Below are 12068 nucleotides of genomic sequence, written 5' to 3' on the forward strand. Positions count from 1 at the left end.
ATGCAATATTATAGTTAATGTATTGTATACAACTAGTTTATAAAGAAATGTATATATATTGTAATATGCAACATTATAGTTAATGTATTGTATACAAATAGTTTATAAAGAAATATATATATTGTAATATGCAATATCATAGTGAATGTATTTTATACAACTAGTTTATAAAGAAATGTATGTATATTGTAATATGGAACAATATAGTTAATGTATTGTATACAACTATTTTATAAAGAATGTATGTATGTTGTTATATGGAACAATATAGTTAATGTATTGTATACAACTGGTTTATACAGAAATGTATATATATTGTAATATGCAACTATATAATAAATTTATTGTATACAACTAGTTTATAAAGAAATGTATATAAATATATTGTAATATGCAATACTATAGTTAATGTATTGTATACAACTAGTTTATAAAGAAATGTATATATATTGTGATATGCAATATTATACTTAATGTATTGTATACAACTAGTTTATAAAGAAATATTGCGTGAGTAACATGAGTAAATACAAAGCTAACCCCCCTGGGTGGAACTCAATGAAGGGAGAACCCTTGATAATTAAACATAGAATAAACTTATAAATTCATTAAGGAGACCTGTACACATTTTTATGGTGGCCATGCACTAACTGCCATTGACTGTCTATGTAATTTTAACTTAAACCTGTTCATTTCAGATTCAAGACGATACCCTCTATCCTGGATCAACTATGAATTAGATATCCATGTTTTTGTTTTTGAAAACTGATAATTTCAGTTTTTTGTATCTCCTGCAAATGTGACAGGCGTATTTCTTGCTTCAGAAAAATGAAGAAATTATCATAGTTAAACAGTTTCAAGTCAAAAAAACTTCGTTATTTTCTACATTTAGATTTTAATTAGAAATTAGAACCTCTCCCAACTTCCTTCCCCTGTCTCTGTTGCATAAATCCGCAAGTAAATTTATGAACATTGTAAACGCCGAAGATTTTAATACTGTGATTTTATTGTCCAGTGTTTTTTATTGATATTTTAAAAAAAACATTGAGGTTAATTCTCGTTTTTGTAGTTTAAAAATAAAAAAGTTACGTAGAGACAATATTATTTTAACTTTATTACCTACCATTGCAAGTAAACACAAAATATTTCTGAACATGCATGAAACTTCAGATAGAAAATAATACAAAAAAACGTTTCTTTATTTATAACTATTTGTTTACACATTTTCCAAACCACCCAGACTCAAAATGACAAATTGTTTTTGACCCGAAGAATAATTTTTCTTCCTCGCTCCGGGTTCTCTATTCAGCAGGGAGAAATGAATGGAAAAATAATAATAAATCCGTCCTTGATACTTGAATAATTTGAGGATTGAGTAGAACAATTAGCTCGGGTAACCATTATGGATCCGTTTGCAACTATCGTTTTAACTCAATTCCCTGTTAAGAAGATTAAAAACTATTTATTTTTAGAATTATGTACACACGGAAGACAAACAATCAAAGATTTCAACTTTCTTAACAAATAATAACGCATAGGTACATTTTCTTTAGAATAGTGTGCCCTTCACTTTCTGAGGAATTATTAAAAAGTTTTCACTAAAGTGAAGAAAATTACAGCTTTTTAATGGATACACACAGGGTTACCCAAATGATGAGACTGTAAAGACGACTTTAAACTCTTAAAGTATGACGAGTTCAGTCTTCTGCCTTTAATACGGTCTTTCAATGGTTCATTTAATGCTTGTACACAGAAAGAACGAATTTTTAAGCTGCTGGAAATCAGGACTGAGAAAACAGACGAAAGAATCTCCGTACAGTCGTCTCTGAAGTCTCATCCTTTGTGAGTAACCCTGTATATTAGTTTCTGGACAAAAAGCGTTGGTATTTTGGAAAAATTTGCCGTCAAAGTCCAAATCTTCTAAAAATGTGAAAAAGATATGAAAAGAGTTAAAATACTCGGCCTGTCAGTGGTCACAGAACAAATTTTTCCGAAAGAAATTAAGCTAAGATGACTTTTTCTGGAAATATTTTTACATCACACTTTGTGTAAATATTTAGGTTAAAAAATTGCATCAAGTTTTCGGGTCTGTTATTTAACAGATCAGTTTTCGGGTCTGTCATTTAACAGATCAGTTTTCGATGAAAAATCAAGATTTGCACGCCAAACTGAAGTAAATTACGAGTAAGATTGAAATCTTAAATGTTTTCAATCAGAACTCCTCGTTTAGAAGAGCTATTGAGGTCACAAAGTTGTTCCAGTGATGCAGCAGATAGTTTACCTTCTCCTTCTGTCTGGTTTCCAGTGTTTGAAAGATGGAATTAAATTAAATGAAGATGCCCTGTTTTAAACCAGCGCTTGTGTGTGTGAGGGAGAGGGGGGGGGGTTGTGTTGATTATAGTTTGGTATTGTAGGACGGATCCAGCTCACCCGAGGTCTAACATTTTTTCCCAGAAACGGAGAATTGTAATATTACGAGACCCATTGTACTCCGGGTATACTTATTACTTTACTCCGCTCCAGGTTCAGGCAGTTCTCTTCCGACTCCGGTATCTGACTCTAATTTTAGCGGAATATTAATAAAATATCTACATAATGATTGTATTACTATATCCTGGCATTCTTGTTACGACTTCCAAACCAGGATCAATAATAAATCCGTAACGAACGATCGTTTTTGAAAAGTTTGTTTTGAAAAACGGGCGTTTTTCAAAAGATCGTTTTTAAAACGATCGTTTTTTATACGATTGTTTTTTTAAAAACGATCGTTTTTGAAAAAAACGTCATTTATAATTATTTTAACGATCGTTAACGACGACCATTCGTTAACGATCATTTATGTCGACACTTCGTTAACGATCATAAACGAAGAGAAAACCGACCTGAAGGGCATCGGTACTCATCATTTAGTAGTTCTAAATTAAATATCTAGAAGTTTTAGCTCCCCTACAACCTTATACCTGTATGTAAGACGATCCATTCAATAAAGTTGCATATTTATCAATAACATTTCTTTTAAAACGATAGTTTTTTTTAAAACGACCGTTTTATAAAGTTAGTCGCTTCGATAAAGATCGTTAACAACAAGATTTCGTTAACGATCTTTTAAATATTTATAAATGACAATTTTTTTCCAAAACGATCGTTTTTAAAAAAAACAATCGTTTAAAAAAATGGTCGCTTATTAACAACCCTATCTACATAACTTTTAAAGTATACAGAACACCTTGTATATGCCTTTTTAAGCATCGATAAGGATTCATTTCATTTTTATACAGATCCGGTTCCAAATCCAGAAATGGAATTTTTAAATAATTTAAAGCAAAAAGAACACCCTGTAGGTTCCATGACCTTGCCTGTTTGCATTTTTTACACTTCAACAAACTCGATCATTTCTTTCATACGCTCTAGATCATTTTGAAAAATTCCTTCCCCGCCACCTTCTAAATAAACAATAAAAATTTATTTTTCTGTACCATAATATCATATTTTTTAATGACATTTTATGTAAAATTTACCAATGAAACCCCAGTTGCAATGCTACCAGCTGATTATATGGATTTAACATTATTATTCATTTCAAACAAGTTTTACATAATTCCAGAAAATTTGAAAGTACAACAATTTCTAAAACTCTTCAAATGGTTATGGTTATTAACCCCTATATACACGTACAATTACATGATGTATTGATAATTGCCCTATACAAAATAGTGTACTCAAAACAACGTAATTTCACTCATTTGTGTACATTTTAATATGTTTATATCAATACAATGAAGACGATTTTTCTATTTAAGTTTTTATTTCTAACATTCTTTTTTTAAAATTATAAGTTTACGTGTAAAGCTTCTATTACTCTTGGTTTCCCTGTTTAGCTTGGTAGAAATCAAAATTGAAATTTAAAATGGTCTTCAATGTATTGATAAATACGACGACAACTGTAAGAAATACATAATGTTGAAAAGCACCATGTAAATACAATTTCTCAAAAGAAAGCATTGATTTCTTCAAAATTGTCAGTTACCCCCCATCAATGAAACTCGGGTTCCACGCGATACAGAGTTTCATGTCGTTAATCTGTATAAGAAACTGGGTTTCATGTCACGCGTATAATCTGTATCGGAAACCAGGTTTCATTTCGATACTCTGCAGTAAAACAAACTGGGTTTCATATCGATAATCGGAAACTGAGTTTCACAAAAAGGTTACAACAAATTTACATTTTTAAAGCTTTTACTAATTCATAGCTATGAAACAGTTTTTTTTTTTGTAGATTTAAACTGTTTGTTTAATTTATATATTTGCTTGTTTATCTAATATTAGTGATTGCCAAAGTGTCAACTTTTGTTTTAGTTTAGATTGAACTCAACTCATTTTTATTTTCCTTTTACAACAGGGTTTTACAAGTTAGGGATTAAACGTCTTGGTTTAGAATTTAGAGGGTTATCGCTGAACCGGGAAACGAGTTTTTTTTTCACAAACTAAATATTTTTAATTCCAATATCTTTGCAACAGCTGATGGTGTAAATCTTCGATATTTTGAACTTAGATTATTTGATCTAATAGAATTCAAAGTTTGAAATATCTAAGGGCCGGTGTACAACATGGGATTGTAAAGATATAGGGATTAGACAATTAGAGTTTGTGGCAAAGATACAATTCCTCTAAATGATTTTCAGGGAAAATTAAGTAAATTTTTAGATACAAAAAGTTGTCTTTTTATTTTTTAGATTCCTGAAAATGTAGTCTTACTCTTGTAACAGGATATAATGAATGAGATTGGCTTAAATAGGACGGATACAAGAACATCTAACTCTGGGTTATCTAATACCAGAGCGGATACAGGAACAGAGTATTTACATGAAACCAAGATGCTTTTATGTTCACGCTGATTTAACATTTTGGGTCTTGTCCGAGCGAGCTCTGTCTTTCCATTAAGATTTGACCTATATAGCTTTACTTTTTTTATTTTTTTCTCACTTTTTATCTGCAGGTGCGTTTTAAATGCGATAAAAGTATAAAAATACAACTCCGTAAGTTCAAAGCTGATGGAAGTATAACCCAAAACGCGAATGAGAAGAAACCAACGCATCTCGCCCATTGTTAGTCGATCCAGGATGTGATGTGGGGATAGCTCGTATTCGTTCATTATCTAAAAAGATTTTCATCTTATTAATCTTATTCTCACCACAATTTCTAATTCCCATAACCTTTCAACCTGATGTCTTAAACCGATGAATTTTCAAACTATATATTCTACTTGATCACTTACTCTCTACTAAAACCCACAAATTATTTTGTCAGAGTAAATCACTGCATTACGCACCGACAGCTAACTGTTAGGGTGAGATCAAAAGTCTAAGTATGAAATATCAAAGTTTTACACCATCAGGTCACTTTTCACTCCCAATTTCTTCTGTCAGATTACTGCAGTACACACCGAAAGCTTATATTATGGTGAGGTTGATTATGGAATTAGTAAATTATAAATTTGTATCAAGTGTTCAATTGCTTTGTGTATTTATATAATTATAAACTGTTTGAATCACCAGATTTAACCTTAGTTCTATTCCCTGTGTTTATATACTCTACGAACCAGGATTATCTGCTGGGATGAGAATTGAGCAGGATTTAGATTCGAAACTTTATTCTGACTTGAGCAGCAAGAAATCTGTATCTCTGGATCTAACACGAGGTTTGATCACATCAATCAACCAATTTTTGTGTTAGAAAGGAATTGAGCCTTTGCCACAAACTCTTAATTTCTTATCCTTATATCTTTGCAACCCAATGTTTTAACCCTTAATTATTTCAAACTATAATTTCAACTAGATAAAATTTAAAATATCAAAGGTATACAGCATCAGATTTCCAAGATATAGGGATTAGAAGATTTAAGTTAGTGATAAAGCTGTTGAAAATGCAAAGGCCACTAATAAAGGATGAGACCATAGACGACGCGACTGTAAGAAATTTGCTCATTCTTGATTTTTCATTTATGGTTCCCTGCAGCTGTAAACTTGTTTTTTCTTTAACAAATCATTCATTACATATCATTAATAAACTTATGTAAAGACATAAAATTAGGTTCAACATTCAGATCATTTTATTTAAAGTGTTTATTCATATATGTGTTCTGTTTGTGTTCCCTCAAATAGTTTGTGTCCAAAATCCTGTAATATGTAACACTATGATCTTGCCAGGCTACAATATTTCTCAAAACGTGCTGGGTCGATTTTACATTTTGTATTCCAGACTGGACAGTTCGACTGAAGGCATATACTGTATGAAGGCAATGTATGTACTGTGTACATTGCAAAAAGAATATAATACCGCAACACCCTCTGTACAATGTGCACCTCCCCCCCCCCAACACTCTTAACATGGGTACTTACACCTCTAACATAGAGTTAACTAGAATTAGAAGGGGATCATTCATTTGGCATACCATCCCAGTTTGCCTAACATGGTCTGTAATTGTACTGTACAGCTTTCCTTGTCTGATTTAAAGTCGGCCCTGTATTTATAACGATCTAAAGTTTACAGTGCACTAATTATCAAGTTTATTTTCTGTTTAGAAAGATACGAAGAGAGTGAGATCAGTTTATATGAAGAGGATGATATTGAACCTCGTCTTAATCAACCAAGGTTTGTAGATCAGTTTATATGAAGAAGATGATATTGATCCTCGTCTTGATCAACCAAGGTTTGTAGATCAGTATATATGAAGAGGATGATATTGATCCTCGTCTTTATCAACCAAGGTTTGTAGATCAGTATATATGAAGAGGATGATATTGATCCTCGTCTTGATCCACCAAGGTTTGTAGATCAGTATATATGAAGAGGATGGTATTGAACCTCGTCTTTATCAACCAAGGTTTGTACATAATATCTACAAACAGCTCTGAGCTAGAGCTGGAACATAAAAAGTTTTACTTAAACCCTTCAAGACACATGGTAAATGGGAGCCGGACGTTAATTCGATTTTAATATTAGGATAAAAAGATTTGATGATTGTTCAGTATAGCGTTAAAGACTTGGGAAGGTGGATGATATTTAAATAGATGAAATATTTTCCTTTATATTTCTGGATGAACTTCTTCAAGAATAAAGAATATACAAGATAGGAAGATTGAAAACGCCCAAAATGTGACACTATCTACATACTATACTCACTAGCTATACAGAGTATTATTTTGAAATGTTTATCTATTCATTGATTTCCTGAAAATGTAGTCTTACTCTTGTAACAGGATATAATGAATGAGATTGGCTTAAATAGGACGGATACAAGAACATCTAACTCTGGGTTATCTAATACCAGAGCGGATACAGGAACAGAGTATTTACATGAAACCAAGATGCTTTTATGTTCACGCTGATTTAACATTTTGGGTCTTGTCCGAGCGAGCTCTGTCTTTCCATTAAGATTTGACCTATATAGCTTTAATTTTTTTATTTTTTTCTCACTTTTTATCTGCAGGTGCGTTTTAAATGCGATAAAAGTATAAAAATACAACTCCGTAAGTTCAAAGCTGATGGAAGTATAACCCAAAACGCGAATGAGAAGAAACCAACGCATCTCGCCCATTGTTAGTCGATCCAGGATGTGATGTGGGGAAAGCTCGTATTCGTTCATTATCTAAAAAGATTTTCATNGTGTACTCCTACGCAATCAGATTTTGAAGCATTTTCTCATACCTCGTGTACTCCTACGCAATCAGATTTTGAAGCATTTTCTCATACCTCGTGTACTCCTACGCAATCAGATTTTGACGCATTTTCTCATACCTCGTGTACTCCTACGCAATCAGATTTTGACGCATTTTCTCATACCTCGTGCACTCCTATACGCAATCAGATTTTGAAGCATTTTCTCATCCTCTTGTACTCCTACGCAATCAGATTTTGACGCATTTTCTCATACCTCGTGTACTCCTACGCAATCAGATTTTGACGCATTTTCTCATACCTCGTGTACTCCTACGCAATCAGATTTTGAAGCATTTTCTCATACCTCGTGTACTTCTACGCAATCAGATTTTGACGCATTTTCTCGTCACAAAGTAAACTTTAAAATTTGATTTTCTTTATCTTCGACCTACGCAAACTATTTCTTTAAAGATTCTCAAAATATGTATAGTTGTGACTTTTTCTACAATAAAACTATCCCAAATAAAACAAGGTTTGAAAATCTTTTGTAATCTGTAATCTGTAATCAGTCACCAGGAATGAGATCCAGTCAGCTATGCAAATTGTACACCAACTTTCAAGATCGGTTAGACTTTGAAGTGTTGCAACGCCTTTTTTAACCTTACTAACTCACTTGTACCATACACTAATCCCTATGATATCATTACAACCTGATGGTATACACTTTTGATAAGTCAAAGTTAAAACTCTTTGATCTGTCAGAATTTACGTTATATATCAAAGTTATGCGACATCAGGTTGCTAAGATAAATGGGTTAGAAAATTAGAATTTGTGGCGAGTGTTTAGTTCCTTTCTTCCTTGTGATTTAAAATTTTATTATTGATAATTCCAGAACATTTCGATTTTTTTGCTTTAAACTTTTAAATGCAGAGAATCGTTTTCTAAAATCATTTTTTGAGATACACCCTGTATTTGAAAAAATGTATACTATCATGCTTTAGGTACTTAATTCTATAATTTTAGCATAATGTTCATATATACATATTTATGCCCTAGAAAACTTAATGTAATATAATAATATAATATAATATTTTTTCTCCAAAAAGGTTTTGCATTGTTTTCTTTGTGAGCCCCAGCTATAGCAGATAAAAAACTTCTTTCTTTTTTCTTTTTGTTCTTCCCTCTTTTCCGTTGTCCTTTTTTCTTCATCCCCCCCCACTCCCCGCAACCCTTTAATAGAGGTATTTTTTATTTTTGTGGGTGGGGGAGGGGTGTACGGAAAATATACAACCCTGCCTCAGATTTTAATCACGGACTGCAAGGCCAATACAACTTATAACCCCAAACTCACAGTTGGTTTACTATATAATTGTAACTAAAAGTAGCTAATACCGGAAGTAAATTGTAAAAATTAAAATGTACTGAAATTGCCTGATTCAGATTGATGGGGATATTTATTAATTCTATTTGCAATTTTATGGATGGTTCATGCAAGCTCAGGGAAAAGGAAAAGAAAACATGAATGAAACAAATATTATTTGAATTGTTATCTTTTCTAGGCCTGTTGATGAAGTTAATGGATTCGATTTCAGGCAATGATATGCTCATTATAATTTTGATGTTTCATTGTTCATTGCATATATGTAGATTGTAGATGATTTTTAAATTGTTGACGTACAATTAGATAATTGCTAAGACTTTGCTAATTATAAAGACGAGGTGTTGGAAATTTATCCGAAGTACTGTACAGTGCACAGCTGTATTTTGACGTCATTGGTCATTTTGGTTGTTTAAGAGTCTAATGATAGACATTAAAACCCTAGATATTAAACACAATTGTGAATGTTTTGTGCTATAAGTTGGCTAAAATTAATGATATTAATTTGTATTTCAAAATTTATAATCAGTTGTTTGATATGAGGATCGTCTGGTGAAATAAACTGAATTTGTGATAAAGTTACACAATACATATCAAAAATAGCCAGTAATTGTTATTAAAAATTTTCAGATGTCAAATAGGTTCTATGGAATGGGATTTTAAGCGATGATGAAGAGAAGGGATTAGAAATTTCCAATATTATAAACGGTAAATAAATTTTGTGTAAATGTCGTCTTCTGTTTAATCTTAGGCAAAGAAATAATATCACATAAATTAATGTATTAATCTTACGCTTAAATTGATTTGTGGGGATTTTGTTTCACAAATATCAACCATTAAAGAAAAAAATATATTAGAAAGTTTTATTAAAAATGGGAATTAAAGGACAATCTTTTACTTTGAAGTCTTTTAAAGTTGAGGACAAAAGGTTTGAGGCATGATTTATTTGAGGATTTTAAAAAGGCGGACTAAAGAAATACATTGGTGAAAATTCAATGAATAATTCTATTAAAATCCGGGTTCGTCGCTACCACTGCCAAGCAAAGTAACGTGTATGATACCCATCTGCCAAGCCAACCAAGAATAGGAGAGTCTGCATTTAATATACAGCAGATCCAAAAAGAAAAAAGTTTGGATGACGGCTCTTTAATTGGATCATACGAATTCCTTACGCTGAAAGATTCCAGAGTGTGTAAAAACTATTACATTGTTAAATAAATATTATAACGTTATATTTTTCAATAATTCATTAAATCAGGTAGAGAGAGAATTGATTACTGTTAAAAAGTACAAGGTTACTTGCATAAAAGATATGAGACATTATTTTTTTCTTATATACACTATATATACTTCAAACCAAAAGTAAATGTTCTATGGAACTGATAGATGTAATTTCAAGTTACCAACCCATTAAAGGTCATATCAACAACAGTAGCATTTAAACATTTATCTGGGTAACAATGAGGAAAATATTGTCGTTATTTAATTTGAAAAAGTGATGAATTCTGTAAATTAAGTTCATTGTCTTTGTTGCAAAAATCCACTAATCACTTTTATCACTAATCATTTTTATGGACTATGGACAAAATAAAAATTTCAAGATAGAAAAACTGAAGTGGTTTTCTTGTTTTGTTTTTAGATAACTCTTCTAATACAAAAGACAACATTTTGAAAGGTCAACAACGTAAAAAGTACTGGATTATTAGAGAAAACATGACATTTGTTACTATCGTTGGCTCACCCACAAAATGCGTCAAATTTGCGTAGATTTTCTGATGCTCTGCCTTTAATTAGCAAAGTCTTTGGATAATTGTAATGTCTATGTTAATGTTAATGGTGTTGATGTTGATGTTGATGTTGATGTTGATGTTGATGTTGATGTTGATGTTGATGTTGATGTTGATGTTGATGTTGATGTTGATGTTGTTGTTGATGTTGATGTTGATGTTGATGTTGATGTTGATGTTGATGTTGATGTTGATGTTGATGTTGATGTTGATGTTGATGTTGAGCATAGCAATATTATTAGGGATGGGAGTGAAAGCTCAGGAGTTGCAGGAATTCAAAACAAATATTAACAAACAAGAAATATCTAAATTCAAGTTTAGATTAAGGGGAGTGTGTTCGTGAAATCTAAAATGACATGATGAAAAGTATATGTACAGGATAAGCAATGTTGAAATTACTTTTTACCTTCGATCTGATGTGTTTGTGAAGAGAAATTGATGTCGACAAACTTTTTAAAAAGCTCATAAAAATTGAGGGAAATGTGCTCGATCCCTCAATTTAAGTTATCCCTGCTGGGAGGAGGAATCATGTTTTCTAAAACTTTGGATTCTTTTATCTAAATCCCTTTTAAGATTATCATAAAAGTAATTGAAATAGTTTTCTCGATTACCTAATGACGATTTAAGTGATAAAGAATAAGAAAATTTTGTTAGTATATATTATAAGCATTGGCACTGGTAGGAATCATCTATATTTGCAACCCTGCAAATATATATATAGAATGTTTGAAAATATTAGATCATTTTCAAAAATGAATTTTATTATTAAAATAGACGTTAGAATTGTAAATTAAACAAAACGATCAAAACTTGATATTTTCTCTAGTAAAATATGTCTTCTCTATTTAAAATTGGTTTAAATATTTTTCAAAGAAAAATGGGCTTTTTTAATACGCTTGGATGAAACTACAGTTCAAAGTTGACAAGGTTTGTTATGAATTGAAGGAAGTTCTGGATTAAACTCTGGGTCTAATCTAACCTCACCGAGAGAACATACTTTGCAACCAGAAATATTCAGGTTTGAAATTTAATGGGTTTACTATAGTTTAATGATAATCTTGTTATTAAAACTTTATCCTTATTGAATATATATTTGTCTTAGCTCGTTTGCAAACACCATGTTTAATGCACAAAAGTATAATAATAAATACAATATGTACATATATATTTGCGCTGAAGGTTTGTTGACATGTTTTTTTACAAAAAGCTCAAATATATGTGTCAATGAATTATTTACTTTAAA

General features: G+C 31.3%; 1 protein-coding gene across 1 annotated transcript; it reads left to right on the forward strand.

Annotated features, from left to right (window-relative positions):
• The first annotated feature begins 4737 nt into the window (after window positions 1-4737).
• Window positions 4738-11116, forward strand: LOC111708915 (uncharacterized). The gene is made up of 5 exons (XM_023482423.1): window positions 4738-4848; window positions 5603-5698; window positions 6582-6651; window positions 9220-9252; window positions 11068-11116. The coding sequence occupies exons 1-5, from the start codon at window positions 4773-4775 to the stop codon at window positions 11114-11116; spliced, it is 324 nt and encodes a 107-aa protein (XP_023338191.1). The 5' UTR covers window positions 4738-4772.
• Window positions 11117-12068: the final 952 nt, after the last annotated feature.

Source organism: Eurytemora carolleeae, unplaced genomic scaffold, assembly GCF_000591075.1.
Source record: "Eurytemora carolleeae unplaced genomic scaffold, Eaff_2.0 scaffold148, whole genome shotgun sequence".
Taxonomy (NCBI): domain Eukaryota; kingdom Metazoa; phylum Arthropoda; class Copepoda; order Calanoida; family Temoridae; genus Eurytemora; species Eurytemora carolleeae.